Here is a 24156-nt window from a genome sequence, read left to right on the forward strand (position 1 = left end):
AAATACCAGTACCATGCAGTTGAGGTTGAGGTCATTGTTTGCTTAACAGCTTACATTCTCTAAAATGAAATTCAGTGCAGGTTATGGATATTGCATCTGACATTAGAACAATTATGAAATAATATTATTTATAAATAAGTATTATTTATATTAAATCGATCGAAATCGATAACGAAACAATATATTGGAACCCAATTTGATATTGATACATATTTTTGAACTTGGTCATGCCCTTATATGCAGATGAAAACAGTCAGCTCCTTTAACAGATGTATATAAAGGTACTTAATAGGTCAATTGCTACGAATACAGCTTGTATTAAGAGAGAAGCATCGATAAAGTAGTCATCATATAGAAACATGGACCGTATGGAAAGTTTACCAAATATGTAAAACAAATCTATACTTCCTCAAGATATAAAGATACACTTCCAAAACCACTTTAAATCGTGGTTAAATAACTAAACGCCAACGCATGAGCAACCCTGAATATTAAAATGAATCAAACTACAAATTAAGGGTTCACTTCATATATGCAAGAAAAATATGTAATTCTCTCGCAAACCTGGCCATTAGTCTTATTGGAATTTTATTTTATAAAGATGGAAATTTACAAATCTTCGAAATGCAGTTGAAACCACAAGTCGCTTGTTACGCCATAATCCGTGGCAGGAGCTATACACGATTTGCTGCTTGATAATTGAAAATAATCTGTAGATCAGATCTCTTTCAAGCGAGGCTTTATTGCTCATCTACGTCTTTTACCTTATTTTATTTTAAAGAAAAGTTTGCTTTTATAACAACGTTGGTTTGAAACGTCTTGATGTGGCAGACATTGCTAGAATAAAATAGATAAATCTTGAAAGAAAACAATCGTTCCTATTGCCACAATACAATGACTGAATGGTAGAAATGTTTAAAAAAAACAAACTATAAACTCTGTCCTTAGTGACCGTAAAAGCTAACATTTGCAGACTTCACGTGTAGTTGTTAACTAATAACTAACGCAATTTAAGGACACTGGGTCGGATTATAATTTGTTCGCTTGCGAATAAATATAATATCCTAACATTGAAATAAAGCTACTATAATACGTTGTAAATAATTAAATTAAAAACAAAGATTTGAATTGTTGTTGTTGTTTGTTGTCAATTGTAAGTTGCATTTTCATCGCATGAAATATGTGTTATTAAAAGCACGTGTATTAAAACCTCGTTAATGTTCGTAAATAAAAATTATACTACGGGGTATCACATCATTTGTGTCATCATATTGCGTAACAACCATTTTCGCATGACGGTGGTCTCTAAAAATATCCTAGTTTCTTACAGATAGAACATCTTAGCACAATACTTTTCGGAACAAAATTGAGGTCCTACTGTGTTATTTATAGCAAACTGGAAACTACGGTAGCCTATTCAGTCTTAAAAGAACGATTTCCATACCGACTGAAAGAGTACGGAAAATATTTGTTGTTAGATGATGAAATGATTACCGGCTGATCATTGACACTTTATTACTTCCATAGTTTTTATTTCCTCATCTTGAAAGCAATATTGTGTTATCAACGTTTATCGATAGTCTATTATGTCTTCCCCGGACGGTTTTGTAACGAGTTAAAATGCGAAGTATTGTAACGTAACGAATATTTGGGGCATTTTTGAATTAATACAATAATCGAAATTCGTATCGACGCACTTAACCAAATTTCATACAATCTTCAAAAGGCAGTCACGCCTAGATCGACATTTTATTGCATCGGGTATCAAGTTTACTCTGTTTGTCAAAACCTCGGTCTATTCCTTATGTATTTGTTATTTGTCCGTTGCATACGTCATATTTACGTTGCAGTTGTTAGACACGTGATTTTGCACACGGCCAATCAGAATTTGCACACGTTAAAATCGACTGTTTCCAGTATTATATGGTGCAATCAGCATGATCGAACCGGAAAAAACATTATACGAAAATCACTTGCCAACAGAACAACAACAAAGCGACATGAACTCAGGTCAGTTGTTTAAATAAATGGTGGCAATCAGAGAAAGGAAATTCAAAATTGAGAAAGTTATCAAAAGAAAGTAAAATACGTCATGCCAATGAATATTAAAAGATTTTTTTAGAAATTCACGTTAGTATGAATTATAAGTATTTAGAACCTAGTCAGGACACTTTTTTCAGGATAATAAATAAATACATTTTAAATGGTTGGTATTTTTGTTAAGTGTCATTTAATTTAAAACGTACGAGGATATAAAAATATTTGAAAGGAGTTACATAAATTTTGACATTATTGACATGAAGGAATTAGAGGCGAACAAATAATTGAGTGTTTTTATAAAGGGCCCTTTTCACAGATCTTGCATGTTTTGAAGTTTGTCATAAAATGCTTTATATTGATAAATGTAAACATTAGATATAAAAAGCTCCAGTAAAAAAAATCAAGAATAAATTTTTGTTTAAAGAAAAAAAGGTAACCCTCAGCAGGGCTCGAACAACTGACCCCTTGAGTCCTTGAGTAAAAAGTCTAACGCTTAGACCACTCGGCCATCCATCCGGATACAATATCAGATGTATAATATACTTTATATAAGCAATCCTCGTAGATTCACAGAATATAACGACAACAACAGAACTCTCCAAATTATTAATTCGTTTCGCGTTGCAACGCTTTATAATTTTCGGATTTTTAAATCGTCAAAAGATGCATGTAATGGTTATTTTAGAGCATGGTAAATGTTCAGTATTACTGTTTCTTTACAAATATCATAACTTAAACGAAAATTTGCGAATCTGAAACAAATGTTTTGAATTTTGTCAATTTACCCAAACGTGAAAAGGCCGCTTTAAAAAAACTTACCTAATTTTGTATTATTATAATATATAAAGTAAGAAGGCACATATATAAATAAGAAAGTCTCAGAATTTTGCATCAGCGTATGTATGTTATCAATAAAGAAATTTGTGACGAACAAATTATGAAGAGCATTTTTATTATTACAATCAAGGAATTAGGGACCGGCACATTAACTAAAATTTAGAGACACAAACATCAGAATACTTGAATAATTTTACATGGTTTTATGCATAATTAGAATAAGGAAATAAGCAACTAACACATTGAGGATATTAAAAAATTGCATATAGTTGTTGGCATTATCAGAATTAGGCTATTTTGGAGACAAAATTAAGTATAAAAAAGAAAATAAAGTCAAAGTAGAGTCAATGCGGAAGACAGAAAATAAGCATACAAAAATGTCACTATGATTTATCATAATCATAATTACTTGTTTTGTGTATATATTTAAGGTCTTGTTAAATGAGTTTAATGGTCTTGTGTAATGTGAAGTCAGAAATAAGTGTGCTCTGCCCCCTGTCACGTGCAGTTAAAATATGCTATTATATGCACATAAAATGTCTAATATCAATGTACCTTATAGTTTAAGGATGCACGGATCTACGATTAATCGGCTACCATTTCTTAATGTTACATAGAGAAATATTGATGGAAAATGCTATTGCGTTAAATTTATGTGGACATGGCTGACAAATCGGCGTGTGAACATATCGCATCCGGGGTTCTGATCAAAACCTTGGTATCCTCATGATTGAGAGAATTGTTCCTGTTCCGTTGAAGCATCATGTAACGATGTGGACAGAAGATGCAATATTGCATAAGAATTATTTGAATAGATTAGGGAACAAACCCTTATTTTGGGATATGTAGGCATTAAAGTAATGATACTATTATAATTGTTGTATATAAAAAGAAAACTGTCTGTCTCTCCACAAAGTATGTTGTAGTTGATTGTTATTGATAAAAAACATTAAGTCAAAGTATTCAACGATTAGGTATGTCATTATGAAATGTGCCTTAAGCGTACATGCGTAAATTAAGTGTAGGAATGCAAAGCACAGGTATAAGCAGATCAATTAGCCTGTCATTATTAATATTCCCTATCGGCATATGATAGTGGTGAAAGTGAGGTTTATGAAGTCACGATATGAACAGGATACGTATGTCCTTGTACGATTCCAAAGGGAAGTAAAGTAGCGAATACATGTCTTAAATTTCCTGGTTGCCCGTACGTCAAATGTCAAGATATCCAGCTGTTATGTATTTTTTCATGAAGTGTTTCTATATTAAAGGGACCTTTTCGCGTTTTGCTAAATAGATAAAAATATAATATTCATTTTAGTTATAATATTTTTGAGGAAATAGTAATACTGCACATATATCATCCTCCAAACTATCCATTATATGCATCTTTTGACGATTTGAAAACCAGAAAATTATAAAGCGTTTCAACGCGAAACGATTGAATAATTTGGGAATTTCTGTTGTTGTCGTTATATTTTGGGAAACTGCGAGGATTGCTTACAAAGGTAAAAACTACAACCGTTCATAGCATGAGTACGGTTTGTCGAGTGGTTTAAGCGGGAGACTTTTTACTCCAGGACTCCAGGGGTCAGTGGTTCGAGCCCTGATGAGGTTTACTTTTTTCTTTTTTTATTGTATTATTGTGTTTTGTTACTGGATATTTTTAGGTATTTTGTGTTTATATTTTTCAATATTAAGCATTTAATGACAAGCTTCAAAACATGCCAAAATCTGTGAAAAGGCCACTTTAATTAATGTAATAAGATTGTATTTACTAAGACGTTCTAGTAAGATGTCATGACGATATATACGACTAACGAAATAGGATATTTATAAATGTTTGCCAATATTTTGAATATCTGATGCAACGCAAATGAAAGATCGAGATTTCAAGTCTACCCAAATGCGGATTGACATCGCGAAACAACGCCATACACAACGAATTGAAGACCATACTACGCAAATAGCATGGGGAATCACTGTGTTTTACTCACAAAGTGAACACATGGTTCTCTTGATAACAGAAGACCCAACGCCAGAAGATTTCGACCGACAAAAAGTGACGGAACACTGGAAAAAATACTAATGACGTTAAACACAATAGAGTGGATGCATGTGGTTCATCTAATTGATGTGCGTGGATAGCGCATTCGAAGACAAGTATATATTCGGCACACTAAGCCATCAAAAGAAAAAATCTTCTTGTAAGCATAATGACCAATAGAAGATCTTAATGTGCTGATAGAAATGATGACACTGGAACCAAAAACAACAATATACACAGCAACGCAAACAACAACAACGATGGTTGAAACGAAAACAACAATGGACGACGCAATATAACCTCGGATGGCAGATCGGAATCACCAAACGCATGCGATTCACAACGGACGAGATGGCAATCGGCTATTCGGCAGTGATAGACCCGACATCGTATTCGCAGCGAGCGACAACTTCAATACTACATGGGCGATACCATATGAACAGATGGCCAACGATCAACGACATCGAACCTGCGGTGTGCTCAACTTTATTTCGATTGACATTTACATTGTATAACAATACCTAATGTAGCAGAGACGTTCGTAAATTTTTTATCGTTATCCGCAGATTTTTCATCATATAGGTGTTTATATGAACGATGTTTTAATGGACATCGTAATTCAATAGTAACATTTTAAAGATTTGTTTACTTCATAAAATAAATAAAATCAAATTAAGGGGGAAGGTTATGTAACGTAACGAATATTTGGGGCATTATTAAATTAATATAATAATCGAAATTTGTACCAACGCAATAAACCAAATTTCATACAATCTTCAAAATGCAGTCACGCCTAGATCAACATTTTATTGCCTCGGGTATCAAACGTCAATAAGTACCGGGCACGAGTCCCTTGTTTGTCAAAACATCGGTCAATCTGTATGTATTCGTTATGTACCCGTTGCATACGTCATATTTACGTTGCAGTTGTTAGGAACGTGACAGTATCATTTAAACACCACACAATAATGTAGAAAATGATCACACCAAATACTTTTGTTGTTTTCTGCTGAGTTTGTGCGAAAATGGACACATTATTTCCGATTGTCAGGAATATTCCCAATGAAATGCTTTGTGTCGAAATTAACCTGCTAAAACTCCCGCCAAAAAAATACCACATGACAAAATAGCACACTAATCACCAAACAAACACCATGTGACTATGACGTTGTATTTTTATAACGCACTTGGAAGCGCGAGACGTATTATTCGCAAAAAAATCAGTAAAGCCTTTGCAAAATTCTATTAATAACTAACCAATGAAATTGCACATACCCAAAAGCCAGTGCCTTACAAATGGAATAATGTAAAGATTTGACCTCTAACTGAAGTAAACTAAGGATACGTAGCACCTAGTTGACTCTTTCTCTGTTCAAATGCAGATTGATTGTAAACTGTTTACTAACGTATCTCAGGAGACATACTAGACATATGCAACAGTTTGCCATCAATACTCGATGTTTCAGCTTTGCGATTTCGACCAATATCCTAACCAATAACGTGTAACTCCTCTACCCCCCCCCCCCCCCCGCCCTCCGTCACAAATATTTTTGTACGAATGTACTATCAACTGCGATGTACTCGTAAATTTGCGATTTTTCAAAGGTTTTCAATGGGTCAATACTTTCTCATTAAATACAGTTATAAAAATCACGTTTTTAAATAATTTTATTTATAAAAAGGTTTACATTTTTGTTGCTTTTGTCACTTGTTAGTCACATATTCACCGCGTGAAATGTGTTTAAGCGAATATGGATAAATTATTTCCACTTGTCACGATTTTGTTCAATTAGCAGCGTATTACGTATCATTATGAAACATAATCAAGTGGAATTTATGTGCATATAAAATTAAACATTTTTCTTTTAATATATTGTTTCTTTACATAATGAAATAATGGTTCTATTGATCACTTAGTAAAATAGTATATATAGCGAGTGCGCGCGTGTGTGTGCGTATGTGCCCTTGTGTGTGCGCGTGTGTGTATGTGTGATTGCGTGCGTGCGAGCGTGTGTGTGTGTGTTATAGCTGTATCCCGGAAAAGTAGCATTTTGGAAAAAAAAAACACCGTATCATCCGTTATTATTTAATAAAGCTATCATTGGTTGATATAATGGACTAGCGTTGTTTGTACCATGGTGATAAGTGGGTTTCTGACCTCGAGCGAATTTCGGGATCAGTCTATTGAGAACCTAAGAAGCTTTCCCAGCCTTTCAGATTTTCCCACCCCCGCTGTACTACTAGAAATCAGTCAATCGCTATCAAAGAGGTTACGCAAAAGGCGCTTAAAAAATCGTTTGTGGCTTTTCTATATACAATCTTGTAAAAATTATTCTATTAAACACGATATTTATATTATGTGTCAATTTGTAAATGATTGTAGTTCAAGAACTGAAACCGCGCCGCGAACTCTTTCTCGGTACGGATGCGGCAGTTATCAGGTTTTGAGTCTCTAACAAATTTTGCTTGCAAAACTTGCTATTAACCTGTCAAATGCAAAATGTAGATAAGTGCTGGATTCACTTAAAAATGTATGCAGGGACATCATTTAAAAGAAATATAAATATAAAGTGGCTTACCGAGTGAAATTATCAGCAAATCCTTCACGAAAAACATGAAAACGATGCCATCTTGGAAGTAAGTTCCAACTAACCTCACTTAAACACGGAACGCACCCTTGTCGCACCCTTGTACGCATGCCCCCCCCCCCCCCCCCCCCCCCCCCCCCCCCCCCCCCCCCCCCCCCCCCCCCCCCCCCCCCCCCCCCCCCTGAAGCTAAGCCTTATAAATATACGTTCGATGGATCTGTTAGATTTTACAGAGCAAAATATAATCTACAATACCCACGTGCAACTTTTCTGTGCACCTGGCAGCCGTTACCGTCACTGTTTGGTTTATACTGTAAGATCCGTTTTGGTTGAGAATGTTTTCTGTCTTAAAATATCTATGAAAATATCGGGAATCACTTGCTCTACCTTCCGTTCTGGATAAGCAGACGATTTATTGTTTAAATTTTTATGTTTTTTTTCTATCCCCAAATCAGTTAAAATAACGGTCTATGGGAAATTCATCTCACTAACACTATGATAATTACTGAGGTCAAATTAATGGTTTTAATTATTAGCTGTAGGTTCTAAATTTAAATACTACTTCACAATCATAAAATGTAGTTATATATCTGAAAACGTCGGTTTTGCTACAAAATATATATGTATCTCACCCCTGATAACCACTACTAAAGTAATCAGTCTTTACAATAATCGCTATTATGCAATAACAATAATAACTATGCAAATAGTGTAAAGGATAAATTGTCACTAGCAAAACTGTAAAGATTACAGAATTTCTTAAACCTGAATTATTGTTTCTACTATTACAGCAGTCTTTATTTAAAGCAGTGTTCTGACAGAAGCATCATTAAGCCTGTATGTATACGCTCTTGTAATATGTTTGATATGGTCGTAGACTATCCGTTATTTTCAAGTATAATATGTTGGTGAATTCGGGCATAGAAAATAGACAGTATTTGAAGACCACGGTCGCTCAATGATTTATTTTATACGACTATTGTATTAAAACAGTTTTTTTACCATATAGAAAAGTAAAAGGTGTCATGAGAAACACATTTATTAAAAAGTAGGGTTGTGGTGTTAAATTAAGTATTTATACATTTAGAAAGCCCCTACCATCTCAACTATGCATTTGCAGTAAGTTGTAATTGCAACACTACTTTCACATTATGCATCATACAATTGACAATACCTTTAACGTCCACATTAAAATACCATAAACAAAGCTATTTTAAATGAAACAAACATAAACAGAAAGGTCCTTTGCAGAATTTTGTCAACAAATGCTAGACGTGTATCTATTACCAAGCTCAAAATGATCTAAACTCCTGTTCAAAATATTGAAGTGATTATATAAAAGCATGAAAGATATGTCTTAAAGAAAGAATTAACCTCGCATTAACAAATACATAAATAATAAAACAGTTTTTCAGTTGTTTTTGTTAGGTTTTGATGAGGATCGGTCAATCTTATTTGCTGTCGCAGCAGCAGAAGTTGGGTCCGCAGAGCGAGCCGAGACAGGAGTTGTATCTGTAAGTCTTCAGGCCGGCTCTTCCGGTCTCCGCAATACCCAGCACGTTGTCCGGTTGGTAAACGTGAAGAGCGTTGAAGCACGTTGCGCTGGAAACCGAGGGGCGGTTTAAGACGGTATCTAGTTTGATGGGTAATATATTTAAGTACGTAACAAAATATGGATTGGCGAATTTGAAAAAAACAAATGCTTTCGTTTGTTATAAAGTTACATCAGGCACAACAGGATTATCTGTATGTGTAATTATCAATAATATGCATGCCGCCTAGAACCGACCTGCATCAAAATTATTAAGAGATGTTCAATATTGCATGTCCCTGTGTTGCGCAATATACACACTTTATAATTATATCAAACAATATGTATCTTCATGTACCTTTTCTACATATAGTTCGGTAATAATTGCCGTGTTTCAAGCCCTTATGACAATCATATGTATCCTGTTCAACCCAAAGTTAAATGATGTACTATCATTAGTATATCTGTTTAATGCGTTCTACCTGGGAAACCAGTTCGGATGATAGCTGGTATCCGTGTTAAATAGTTTATCATGCGAAAACGAATTCCATTGTATAACCGCCTGTGTCCCTGATGTCCTATAATTTAATTGTCGCCTTCCTTTCCTTACAGTTTACCAATATACCGATTTAGATGACCTTATTTCAAAGCGTTCTTTAGACAAACCAATTTCATGATAAAACGTCTCAGTTACCATGACTTTCCTATTATTCAAAACTCGTCTTCCTTTCATTACAGTTTACCAACATACCGATTTAGATGACCTTATATAAAAGCGTTCTCTAGACAAACCAATTTTATGATAATAAGTTTCTGTTACCTTGACGTTTAGCTGCTTACTACAAAATCAATTATTTTCTTCTCCTACCAAGTAAACCGTCTGAAAAACTGTGTGAAAATAAAGATTATGGTGCAAGCCCCTATGAACTTGCCCTTTTACCTGTTGACCTCATATCAATTGGCGTCTACCATATCCCCCCGCAAGTAACAATTATAGCAATTTTATCTACAGGCCCCTCAAGCCGCCGGTCGCAAAGCAATTTAATACCATAAATAAGAAACTTCTTCGATTTTAAAGGGGCCTTTTCGCGTTTTGGTAAGTTGACTAAATTTAAAAAAAATCAGATTCGCAATTTTTTGCTGTAGTTATGTTGTTTGTGAGGAAACAGTAATACTGAACATTTACCATGCTCTAAAATATCCATTATATGCTTTTTTCACGATTTAAAACCCTGAAAATTATAAAGCGTTGCAACGCAAAACGATTGTATAATTTTGAGAGTTCTATTGTTGTCGTTATATTTTGGGATACTACGAGAATTGCTTATATAAAGTATAAAATACAATGTATATCACTTATTGTGTGAGCACTGGTGGTCGAGTAGTCTAAGCGATATACTTTTACTCCAGGGTCAGTGGTTCGAGCCCAGATGAAGGTTTTCTTTTTCTTTAATTGTATTCTTGTTTTTTACTGGAGCTTTTTAAATCCAATGTTTACATTTATCAATATCAAGCAGTTAATGACAAACTTCAATACGTGCCAAAATCTGTGAAAAGGTCCCTAAATTATGGCTAAATACTGAATACTTAGGATTTGTTTTTCTTATGATATCTTCTTGTTGAACTGATTTTCAATGATTGAAATGTATGGTTCAATTTTGGCTGTCTTAAATTATTTAGAACTATGCTATCGATGAGTCATTCTCATTAGTCAATGTTTGTTAACCTGACACTCTTGCACAGGTCCTCGCAGGAGACAGTCTGGTTGGAGCACGTGCGTCGCACAGCTTTCACGTAACCTCCTTCGGAACGTATTGCGGTGCACGTGGCCTGAGCGATCTCGTCTGTGAAACTGAACGCTGTCGCGTAATTGTCGTCTGCACTGCTACTCTTATCGCAGCCTGGTTAATGCACGTAAATAAGGATAAACATAATCAACATCATGTCAGGTAAAAGCATCTGGATAACGTCTAAGAGAGTTAAGTCGCAATAAAATGCGCTTCATGTATACATTTTACAGGAACAGAACTTGATTTGACTATAAATATAAAGCACTTTAAGTGTATGTATTTTTTAACTTCTGACACAGTAAAGTCGCAATAAAATGCGCTTTGTGTATACATGTTTCATAGTTCTTCTTGAATGCTCTGAGCTTTTATGGGTACATACGTTAAGCTCAGAGTTCTTCTTGATTAAACCAAATTCAATTAAAAAAGAATAGGTCTCAAGTTTGTCTATAAAATCGAATTCAATCAACCTAAAACCGCGTAACAAACACAATACCTGTTACAATCGTCGTGAATCGATATCAATTTGCGTGTTGTTTGTGGATAAATGCTCAAAACAAAAAGTTGATAAAACAAAAACGTTTTCAAACCGAAAGCCGAAGTTTTGAATTGACGATTCGATCTATCTTACGGACGTTTCGGAGAAAGTCAGTGTATTACGATTGGTTGATGAGACACGAGATCAATCTCGCGGGGATTCCGGAGATAATCGATTGCCTATTTTCGAATTCGGAATACTCGGCTTTTTCCATTGCAAAATCTTACACATTTTCATGGACCGTTGACGTGTTTGAAACTTTGGATTAATATCATTATTATGCGAGCACACCAGATCACGTAAGTTGTTGTAATTTGCACATTAAAAATTAGTAATTGCAACTAACATGTTTCACAGACAGAACTTTATTTGGCTAAAAATATATAGTGATTTTTGTAAACTTGTTTTTGAATCTGAAAGGGGTTTTCTTGTGCCTTCATTTACAGCTTATTATGAGGTATAGTATAAATTTAATTTTGCTTACATTTAAAGATCATGTCAACACAGGGAGCAAAACATTTTCACATAATTACGACATGAAAGGATAAGATGAAAAACCGGTAGGGAACTTTATTTTTTAACCATATGTAGTTATGCACAAATTGAAGCGCAACATATATGGTTATTGTGGTGTTATTTTCAAGAAAACTTTAAAATAACACATTGAAATCAGTAACACAAACACGATCACCTGCAAACTGCACAGCGTTACACGGACGCTGGTCAGTCTCCGTCTGCAGGACAACGCTGCCCGCGGTCATGTTCCGAAATCTCGTCTGAACTCTCGCGCCCTCGGTCACGCTCCGGTTGCACGAGAAATCGCACTGACCCCACTCGCCCCAGCTTCCCCAAGTCCTCTGTTTCATGTCTACACAGAGATACACAAGACATGTATAAATAGACTGTGTTACTTAAGTACTATTTTCATGGGCAGAGTTCTTAATGAACATGTGATGAACTTAATGAACTTAATTAACATGATTTTACCTATTTCCTGAATTATTCATCTGACTGCTTATCCAAGGTTGCAATTTACAACCCGACACAGACTTGCAAATTTGCATCTTCTAGGTTTCTTGAAGTATACACACACGTTATACTGAGCGGTTAACCTATAAGCCAGATGCGTTCGAGAATAAATCACAGACGTCTCCGCACCAAGACTTATTAATAATATTAACAGGATGTAAAAAGTATTTCAATTACATAAACCGTTAATTTATTTAAAAAATCTAAAAACCCATGCAATAAATAGTGGAAATAATGGAATAGTTGAAATCAGTGAATAATCATGTACACGAATATTGCTTAGTTTAATGTACTTTTCTGCCTTCCTAATATAAATAGACACTCCTCCATAAAGAAACGTAAGCGCCAATTTAAGATGCGTAACAGTAGAATTTATTAAACTGAATAGTTCGGTTGGGGGCGTAAACGGGGAGCTTACCGGATTAGGTGAGGTGAGTTGGAATTTTGTAAGTTCCAACTAACTTCACTTAAACCCGGTAAGTTCCCGTTAACGCATTCCCGCCCCGCCCCCCCCCCTCCTGAAGCTAAGCCTTATGAATCTTCTTTCGATTGATCTGTTCGATTTTACGGAGCAGAAAACAATTAACAAGTACCACGTTCATTTTTTTCTGTGCACATGGCAGCCGTCACCGTGACTGTTCGGTTTATACATTAAGATCAGTTTTGGTTAAGAATAGTTTCTGTCTTAAAATATCGATGACAATATGTGGAAACCGCCTGCTCAAATTTCCACTCTGGATCAGCAGTATCTTTATTGTTTAAATCAGTGCGGAGGATTCCGGAGAAGTTGATGCATCAATTTTGCTGCTATACCTTCTATTCGCTTGCTTAGATTAGTGATCTCCGCCTTCTGCTCGGCGACAGTTCCCTCCAACAAGGTTTGCCTGGCTTCCAACATTGCAACTCTTTGAAGAATCTTCGCGGAAATAAACATTCGTTATTTTTAATAAAGTGTAACACTATTTCTATATGGTCATCACTATTTTAGTAACATGAGATGCATTGTCACGAGCGAAATACATTTAGGACAGGAATGACGCACATTCGACTATATCTAGCGGTCAATAAAATATTTATTATACACGAACTGATTATGAAAACAGCTTATATAAACAGGTTCAATAAGCCTATATAGTAAGAAATAATTTAACGACCAAAAATTAATGGACATTTTTATATCCCGTTTATTGTTATATTTTTAATGGTTATGAGTTTATGTTAATGTGATGGATAACGCTGTTTACTCCCTAAAACAAGTAGGTCAGCACCAAGGTCACCATTTTTGTATAAAACGGACCGTGTTGAGACCTCTATTCGAGCCATTCGAGCCAAGGCAGCGAGCCATTCAAGCCAAGCGGTTTTGAATAAGCACAAGTGAATATCCCAATTTCTGGCTTCACGGGATAGTGCAAGAGAGACGGACATTTGGACATTTGTTTTTCTGGACGGATTATATTTTGTGTTGGAGTATCTTGTTTATTTCTTTTCTGATTATTTCTTGTCTCAATGTCTTAAAGAAGAATTACAATACAAATAAGAATAAAATACATTTACAATACAATATTTAATCAAGAATAAAAGTTGTTATATGCTACAAAAAGACTTGTTGCCTTATTATGCAAACTGATGAATAATCTACGAATCTGGAACATTTAAGTCAAATCAAAAAATTACACAACGCGACTTAAAACGAACTTTGCGAAACAATAGATTATCATTTTACACGCCGTGACGCAATATAGTCACAAAGTGCCACATAAGATAATCATTTTTGGTGCGACGTGCCAGGATATTTAAAAGTTTGCAAAAGTTTGCAGGCAACAGCATATCTATTTTTGGAGCCGTGTGACAGCAGCAGACGACAAGAAGCAGTGTAACATTTCGCTTTACAGTGGGACGCCACGATAGACAGCAATAACCATTCATCGACACGCTAGGAAAGCAGACGACATTAACACATTTTCTTTCAGCGGTAACAACAACAACAACAACAACGACTTTGACGACGGGAGCGGCGGACAACCTACACGACAACGACCGGAAACAGCGACGAACATTTTGATTTATATGTATTATAGAGATTTAATTATTGTTAAACAAATAATTCTTATTATTATTTAGATATTGGTTTAATAATTACAGGTCACGCACATTATCGGTGGAGCTTTCCTGAGAAACGTTTGCCGGAAGCTGAGAAGGGCATTTTGTCACGTGAGCCGGAGTCAGGTCAGAACTTTTTTCTGTCTCAGTTCTTTTGACCTACTTGCCAACTTGTTAAACACGCATATTTAAGGTTGAGCTGGTTAATACCCACATTTTAGGTTACGCTGTTCAGTCTTTACATTTTAGGTTTAAGAAATAAGGTTACGGTTTTTAAGAAAATAATATAAAGATGGCCACTGGATCGCAACAAACACCATTTCAAGTACTGGCTGAAAGTTTTATTAACTTGCCGGACACTTTATATGCAAACACAGCTTTAACACAGTTACCACGATTTTCGGGAAAATCGTCGGAATTCCATGATTGGACATTAGAATTAGAGAGATTTTTTATGATTCATAATTGCGATGAGGCTAGGAAAATTAAAATAGTTTTTCAGACGGCTTCAGGCCCAGTCTGTGAATTTTTAAAGCGATTTTTAACCACAAACCCTGAAGTTAGGTACATTGACTTAAAAGTTGAATTGAAAATGCGATACGGGGATATAACTGACCCACAATACGCCTTAAAGCTATTAAGGAACGTTAAGCAACGTGCAGGGGAAAATGTTGCAAATTATGGGGAACGCCTGTTGATGTTAGCTAGGGATGCATGTGAGGGTGAACTCGATGAGAGGGATCCCATGCAACGAATTTTAGTAGGCCAATTCACTGATGGGTTGATTGATCAACCTGTTAGAAATAAATTAATACGGAGTAATCCGAGTAATCTAACGGAAGCTGTTAATATGGCCCTAAAGGAGCAAAATATCTTAAAGAAGGTAAACATGAGAAAAGGTCACGGGGGATATGGATCAAATGATATCTATCCACTAATAGGGATGTAAGTTACGAACATTTAAAAACAACACAAATATAATAATAATAATAATAATAATAATAATAATAATAATAATAATAATAATAATAATAATAATAATAGTAGTAGAAATAATAAATAAAATAATAATAAAAATAGTAAAATAAATAAATAAAATAATAATAAAAATAGTAAAATAGCGGAATGAATGGTTCGCGCTAGAAATAAAAAATGTGTAGGAGTCGTAAACGTAGTAAAATAGCGGAATATACGGTTCACGCTAGAAATGTGAAATGTGTAGACATAGATACATGAAATGTACCGCAAGAACGCCTCGAGGAAAGTAGAGGTAAGCGTAGGTCTATACAGGTCGTAACCCCGAGCTATGGAGACGACTCGGAGGTAGGCGAAATTAATTAGGCGATGTGATAGCTATATGAGTTCTCACATTGATGATAAAAGGGAGGGTCGTATGTCGGACAATGATGAGACGCCCTTAGCGAAATTGATTAAGCGACGTGTTTATAGCGCAGTAATTCATCGGATAGTAAAGATGAAATACCTTTGGCCAAGCGTAGGTCAGAGCGTATGCGTGAACACGAAAAGGTCAAATTCGGGTGATAGAAATGATCACTCCGATATGGAGGTTAATGTAATCGAATACGCAAGTCCGCGGTCGATTAAGAAACATCACTCCGATAAAAATGACGTTGTAATTGATTTAATCCGAAAGATGTTAAAGTAAATTCAAACAAGTTTTAATTGATTTAATCAGAAAAATGTTAAAGTAAATTCAAACAAGTTTATACGTCAGGAACGAGCTTTATTTGATTTTGGATCAGATATATTAAGAGCAGTTTTGGTGTTGCTAAAGATAGCGATATTCAGCAGATCTGTTCTGTTTTAAGTACTCTTCATCAGAGACAATTACGTTTAATGCATGTTAGTTCACAGTCTTTAACGCTGCTGAATCTCACACAAAACGCGGTAAAAGAAAATCGCAACTCGTTAAAGGACGTAATAAACACCCTTAATAAAGTTGAAGTAAGATTACGTAACGTAACTGACGAGGTTAACGCCAGGTTACTTGAAACTAATAATTTCATGGTAACATATTTTCATTTGGATCTTCTTATTCAAGAAGTAAGGGATTTAATGTCACGAGCAACCCTTATGTTTGAACATTTAGATAATCAACTTACTGCCTTAAGTTTAGGACATTTGTCACCGAATTTAATTCCTCCTTATCAGTTAAAGGATTTACTTTTAGAAGTCAAGAATGAATTACCACCGTTGAATACGTTACCGTTTGACATCGAGAAGGAAATTTTAGAATACTATAAATACCTTCCATTATCGGGCGTTATCGAAAATAACAAAATGGTCATGGTAGTAAAAATACCATTAAATGAGCAGTATGAATACTATCAAATGTACAGTATCATTAATATCCCGCTCACATTGGCAAATGCGACAAAAGGTCAAGTAACGTCGAATATGGCCGTAGCGAAGTATGACATTCCATACGCCGGTATAGCGATAAACTCGAAGCAAACGAGATACGCATTACTTGAGACAGGAGAGATAAATAATTGTGTTGGGGCACCATTTTGTCAATTAATGAAACCTCTTTATCCGATTGAATTATCAAGCACATGTATTGTTCATATATTCATGAATAAACAAGATTTAATAGCTGAAAATTGCAGGGAATTGGTTAAACCCAATGTAAAGCTACCTTACGCTGAATATATTACTAATGGTGTTTGGGTTGTGGTGACATCAAAATCACTGAGGTTATCTATCACTTGCAAACGTGAAAACAATTTAGAGTCGAGTTGGTCAACGATTAACCCACCGTTTGACATAATTACTATTCCTCAAGGGTGTACGGCAATTAATGATCTAATTACGTTGTCAGCCACATTTGATTACCGATCTACCGCTACCATTACTGATGATTTTGTACAAATCATGAAGAAAACACTTAATATATCTTCATTATCTATATGGAAAGAGTTCAATGAAAAAGTGATTGATTATGGGACGATTGAAATACCCAAAACACTCCCTTCTGTAGATTTTATTCCCATGGATTCATTGTTAAATGAAATAGAAATCGCTAGGCAATATAGCACGAAAAATAAATTGAACATGCTTTCATTCATTACTACGGGTGTAGTTACGTTGATTATCATAGGTGTATTAGCCTATATCATTAAGGTCAAATGTAGAAATAGATGTAACAGGAAATTCTTTAAGAAATTTAGGTACTTTGGCAAAAGGTCAAGGACTGAGATGGGTCCTGACGAGGTTTTGATGGCGAGCATAAATGCCTCAGCCCCGGTAAAGGAAAACTCCACTGATATAGTGGGGCCATCAAAGAATAAAACAAACCTCAATTACATTGCTTTGTATCCTAAAATTCAGGAGACCGAAACTTAGGATTTGTTTTACTATGATATGTTAAATTGTATGTCTGTATATTTGCATAAACCGAGGAACACTGGAGACACGTGCAGGGTGACCATGGTTCATCACTAAGCCGCCGGGTGTTATGACATTCTTGACCGGGCGACTTGTGCAACGAAGGCGATTAGTGAACCAAGTGACATTTGTGGCACGTGTAGACTCTTGACTTAATAGTGAACTTGTGTGACTTACAAAAGTGTTTCCATTTATGATAGGCCTTTACATTCATAGTTAGACTTTGTTTTATAGTAGGACTTGACTTGTTAACGGACTTTGTGTTTATTATAGGATATTGTGTTTGTTATAGGACTTTGTGTTTATTGTAGTACTTTATACTTAATCATATCCTGATAACATACTTATACATTGAATGACTTTGTGTCTGTTTGTATAAGATTTATTATTTAAAGTGACACTTTGGTGTAGGGTTTGCATTTTCATGTTATATTATTTGATATGGTGTTTCATGTTGATGAAAATTTATGTATTGTTGTTTGATATGCATTGTGACGACATAGCATAGGATTTCCCTGACATTGACTTTGAGGACGGTTTGGAAAAAGAATTAAACCCTTAATTATTTTTCTTAGAAAGGGGCGTATGTGACACTATTTCTATATGGTCATCACTATTTTAGTAACATGAGATGCATTGTCACGAGCGAAATACATTTAGGACAGGAATGACGCACATTCGACTATATCTAGCGGTCAATAAAATATTTATTATACACGAATGAAAACAGCTTATATAAACAGGTTCAATAAGCCTATATAGTAAGAAATAATTTAACGACCAAAAATTAATGGACATTTTTATATCCCGTTTATTGTTATATTTTTAATGGTTATGAGTTTATGTTAATGTGATGGATACACTGTTTACTCCCTAAAACAAGTAGGTCAGCACCAAGGTCACCATTTTTGTATAAAACGGACCGTGTTGAGACCTCTATTCGAGCCATTCGAGCCAAGGCAGCGAGCCATTCAAGCCAAGCGGTTTTGAATAAGCACAAGTGAATATCCCAATTTCTGGCTTCACGGGATAGTGCAAGAGAGACGGACATTTGGACATTTGTTTTTCTGGACGGATTATATTTTGTGTTGGAGTATCTTGTTTATTTCTTTTCTGATTATTTCTTGTCTCAATGTCTTAAAGAAGAATTACAATACAAATAAGAATAAAATACATTTACAATACAATATTTAATCAAGAATAAAAGTTGTTATATGCTACAAAAAGACTTGTTGCCTTATTATGCAAACTGATGAATAATCTACGAATCTGGAACATTTAAGTCAAATCAAAAAATTACACAACGCGACTTAAAACGAGCTTTGCGAAACAATAGATTATCATTTTACACGCCGTGACGCAATATAGTCACAAAGTGCCACAAAAGCACATTCTTGCCCTGCATTCTTGACCTGCATTCTTGCCCTGCATTTCATTTTGTTTCATACTTTTGTAAAAAAAAGGAACATAAATCAAATTTGCACAATCATTTTTGTGCTTAAGAAGATAACAACTGGTTGGAGGTGAAGCTCAATTATTGTATTTCAAACTTATAATAATAATAAAATAAAAAATAAGATGATGATGATATTTATTTTTAATAATAATAATAATAATAAGGATGCTGATTGATTAACAGTATCAATATTGTCACGAGTGAATTGAAATCGACGATAACCTACAAAAATATATATAATAATAATGTATGTTTTTTTTAACCGTATGTTAACATTTTAATGAACTTAAACTGCAGAAATTCGTTGGAAATACAACGTGTTTACATCAAAATAATGACATCATTTCGCAGTGAAAGTATTGGCAATTTAACTATTAGTTTCACTTTTACAAACAGCGAATTACCAGTTTTAAATAACTAATATCTCACAATAAACCGCTTGAAAGCATAACATAATAATTGATTGCATTTTAGCATACAGCATTTATGCTTTACCTGATAATCATTTGCAGCCCAAGTCCAAGTCCAAGAATTAATCTGCGAAAGGCGTTCTTGTCCGACAGTTTTCTCCCAAACGAGTAACAATAAAACCGCTACTATCGGTATTTTCAAGTTCATTGCAAATATATTTTCAGCGTTCAAATTTGTAGACAGTATAAAATCACTATTTAACCAGACAAGAGGTTTCATACAGTATGAAAGAACTAAAACAAAGAAAGAACCTAAGTATCTGAGTCACAATAATGGTATGGCTAAGTTGAGAGTGTGCTTGAATACCGGAAGTTCAACTTCAAACTGCTCAATAAACTAGCAGCCGAAAATCTGCCTTAACAAGGCAAGAAATATGGTCCCCTACACCCTCCACCATTGTCAGAAATTCCACCATTTTCAGAATTTATTTTTTTTGGTTGCCACAATTTTTGACTTAAGAACAAAATAAAATAAACGTGCATAATGCCCATATTGCCATCTATCCATGTTCCAAGTTTAATGAAAAAATATTTAGAACTTTTAAAGTTATCGCAGGATCCAGAAAAGTGTGACTGACGGAGGGACTGACGGACGGAGCGCAAACCATAAGTCCCCTCCGGTGAAACCGGTAGGGAACAATAAGCAGAACACTCACGGTTGTCAATTTATTTTTAAGTGGTGTTTTATAGGTACTTAAACCAAATATATCCTAAAATGTCTTTTTCATTTAACAATATCTAATTTAAAGTTCCATTTTAACTAAATGTTCGTCTTATTTGCATATTTAAAACTTCAAACAGATCATAAAGTAGTATTCTAAAAACATTGAGTAACTTAAAAAAATGCGATTATTTTTTGTCTATTGGCGTACGCCAATAGACTAATTAACCACAAATCGAAAATTCTGTGCATGCGGTTAAATGAAAAAAATGCGGTGAAATGCCCGAATGTAATAGAATGTTGGCAGACGAAATAGATCAGATAGTTAAAATCAATTTTTCTAATTCTTACAGTGTTTCACTCAGAAACTGTTTTTCGAAGATTTTCTTTTGAGAATTTTTCTAACAATATTTAAAGTGCATTTTTCTACGACCATTTTAGTGAAAACACGTTCGTAGAAGATAAAACAAATGTCGTTCGTAAAACAATTCTTTTATTTGCAAAATCACGTGATATTTAAGATGGCAACGTCAATGCCGGAGCAGGTTTTTCGTCGTTTGATACCCTTAATTGCTTGTACTTATTTTTTAAATGCCGCTCACTTTTAAGATCAGAAAGAAAGAAACTAATGTATATCACGACTTTGCTCTCTGCGTAACTTATTAGCGGGATGACCTAATTACAGTAAATTTTTACTAAGAAAATCAATCGTGACCCATCGGCTATATCCGGACTCCTCCGTAAGATAGGCAGAATATAGATCATGTTATGTTTCGCCACTGTAATACTCTGGCAGTGTGGCGCAGTGGTAGCGCATCCACTCTACGATCGGTACAGTACGAGTTCGAATTTCCAAGGCGTGCTTTATACATTTTTTCTTAACACTAAAATCAGACAATCATGCCTAATGACATTTGAAATAAAAGCCAGTTTATAATAACAATTCCCTAAAACCGTGGATGGGAACAAGTTTTTAGGGGGTACGTTACATTCCATAGTCTCAACAGACAACTAATAAATAATTGTCTTGTTTCTTGCAGAGGACTGTCGAGAGCTGTAAAATCGTTTAACTAAGTAACGAATAACATTTTTACCTTGAGATTTTGGGCGGCATGAGGGGGGGGGGGGGTCAAATTACAGTATTTTTATATTAATCTGCTAATTATTGTGCATACGATTTGAAATTATTTTTATAATTTATAATTTAATGAAGGATTTAAAACTGCAGAACGTGTGCTAAAAGATATAGCGAGCATGTAATATTTTGTGTAAATATAACAACAACACAACAACAACAACGAAGTTTACCTTTCTGATTAAATGAAAATGAAGCGATCGTAACAGTATAATAAATAGTAACAAAACAAGAAAAACAAAGATATTTACTCTCCGAATAAAAAGGTCGTTCAATCCCGTAAATAGTAATGATGTAATGCTAAGATTAATTAAAACACTAGCATAAATAAACGTCTAACCAATCAGACATAACATTAACATCCGGACATTTACTTGCTCGCAAAATACCGATCTTCATTGATAATATTTCTGATTTTCCGATTGATATAGGATGGTTTGCAATATTTCTACACTACTTTGTTTCATTTATAGTCAACCTAAAAATCTGAGAAATGTGCCTGGAAAAAAGTCGGTTGGCATTTTTTAGGCATGGCTTCTTTTTTATGTTTTTTTGGTATCTTCATACACTCTGCTGAAAATCTATATGGGATGTCACCTTCTCAGGTGCTTGACATCCTCTAAATTAGGTCAAAGGTCAATTGGTACAGTTTTCAGATGTTTAGGAGATGAAATACATCTCATTGTGATGTATAACCAAAATTGAAAAGTTTAAGGCAGTAATATTGTCTGAAAATGAACCTGCTTGGATCAAATTAAAATTGTATCTTTTCTAGTGTTCACTTGTATAGGTCAAAAGGTCATTTACTGCACTTTTATGCCAAAATAAACATAACAACTGGCATTGAAAATCAACAGAATAAAATAGTATGTTGAAAAGGTATCTTTTAAACAATGAAATATTTTTTCCTTATTTTGTTAACTCTATAAACATATTTGTAACGTAAAAAGAAAAATTACCCATTATAAATATAATGAAGTACAACGTACGCTTAAGAAAAGACTTAAACTCATTTGTGTATTTCAGTATCTTATTACATTGTTTTTAAGTGCACATTCTTGATCCTATTTAAAGTGCATATATCTTATACTGCTGATCTAATCCCTGGTGAATTACTAGATAAATTCGAAAAAGAGAAAAGTGAAGTGAAGAACTTTTCTATCTAGAATTGCTACCAACATTTGTTTGACATTATGAAGTTCATTAAAGCTCAAAGGATAGGCGATTGGCTGTTGCATATTGAAACCTTTTACGAGATGCTACCGTGGCTAATGGTGTACGACCGCACAAACTATGCCCCTTGAGGTCCTGTATATCAAGCAGACATAAAAGCATTAGAATGTGCAGCACCTGAAGTGTTAAAAGAATTTATTGAAGGTCACTTTGTAGTAAGGCTGAAAGAAAAAAGAATCAAGGGAGTACCTGTCGACCAAGCTACTGAGTGGATAAACAGAATGTGTAAAACGACAGGGGGTATAATTGGGATAACAAGACAGGACCAGGCAAGAGAGGTTTTGTATTACGTGGCCAGTAAGATCAGAGGTTTTCAATAGTACCATGAAATTGTTCAATCAAAATGATGATGACGAAGCAACTAATGATATCACATATGATTTATTAACCTGTGAAAGTCGAGGTTAAACATTACTCAAGGAATTTGCAGAGAAAAGGCTAACAGAGCAGAGTGTTGAATTTTATGCTTCTATTCACAAGGTACAGTACAAAACATTTGCATATTTCTATAAGGAGACAGTCAGTGGAAAGCAGAAAGTGACAAAGATTTTAAAGGCTGACAGAAAGCTAATGCAGAGAGTTTTCAACGCAGATAATTCAGGGAGAGCCGTAGAAACAGCCTTTGTACTTGAACATGCACTTTCTGATGTGCCATTATCATTTGCAAAGGCTAGTGGGAAAATGCTTGAAACCCAGAAATCAAACATACTCAACGTGCTTACAAAGGAAAATGATATAGTGACTCCTCAATTTTTTCCGACAACGACTGATGCAACATGTGCAATAATTGATGGACACGCGCTAATACATAGTTTAGGTAAGCCTAAGGACTGTCAAACATTTGGACAATATGCAACTGTTTTTGTAACATCTGTTTTAAGGCATTTTAGCGCAAACACTACCCGAGTTGATGTGACTTTTGATCGATAAGTTAAGTGGAAGCGTCGACCTATTAGGAAGCTCATAACAAGTCCAAACGTTCCTCTTCCGCAAATATGGGAACAGTATATCACACACGATGAAAATAAAGCAGACTAGGCTGATTTTCTCTCAAACCAATTGCTAACACAATCAGAAAATTTTCCAGCAGGATCAACTTTAGTTGTAGGAGGTGGATTTCCAGGTGATGTTGATTCAAAGTCGAGTACTTTTGTTGCGACAAACCTATGTGTAAATCATGAGGAGGCAGATACGCGGATTATATTGCACTCAATGGACGCTGTTGATAAAGGCTACAGGCGTTTAGAAGTATATTGTAGAGACACTGACGTTCTGCTCTTGTAAATATACCACTTT

At 34.8% G+C, this 24156-nt stretch overlaps 1 protein-coding gene across 1 annotated transcript; it reads right to left on the bottom strand.

Moving 5' to 3' along the window:
* Positions 1 to 8470: 8470 nt before the first annotated feature.
* On the bottom strand, positions 8471 to 20107 carry LOC127880152 (uncharacterized). Its single transcript, XM_052427386.1, has 5 exons — positions 19857 to 20107; positions 13211 to 13313; positions 12060 to 12236; positions 10770 to 10944; positions 8471 to 9114 (listed from the first exon to the last, which is right to left on the bottom strand). The coding sequence occupies exons 1-5, from the start codon at positions 20049 to 20051 to the stop codon at positions 8964 to 8966; spliced, it is 801 nt and encodes a 266-aa protein (XP_052283346.1). The 5' UTR covers positions 20052 to 20107; the 3' UTR covers positions 8471 to 8963.
* Positions 20108 to 24156: the final 4049 nt, after the last annotated feature.

Source organism: Dreissena polymorpha, chromosome 4 (assembly GCF_020536995.1).
Source record: "Dreissena polymorpha isolate Duluth1 chromosome 4, UMN_Dpol_1.0, whole genome shotgun sequence".
NCBI classification, from domain to species: Eukaryota; Metazoa; Mollusca; class Bivalvia; order Myida; family Dreissenidae; genus Dreissena; species Dreissena polymorpha.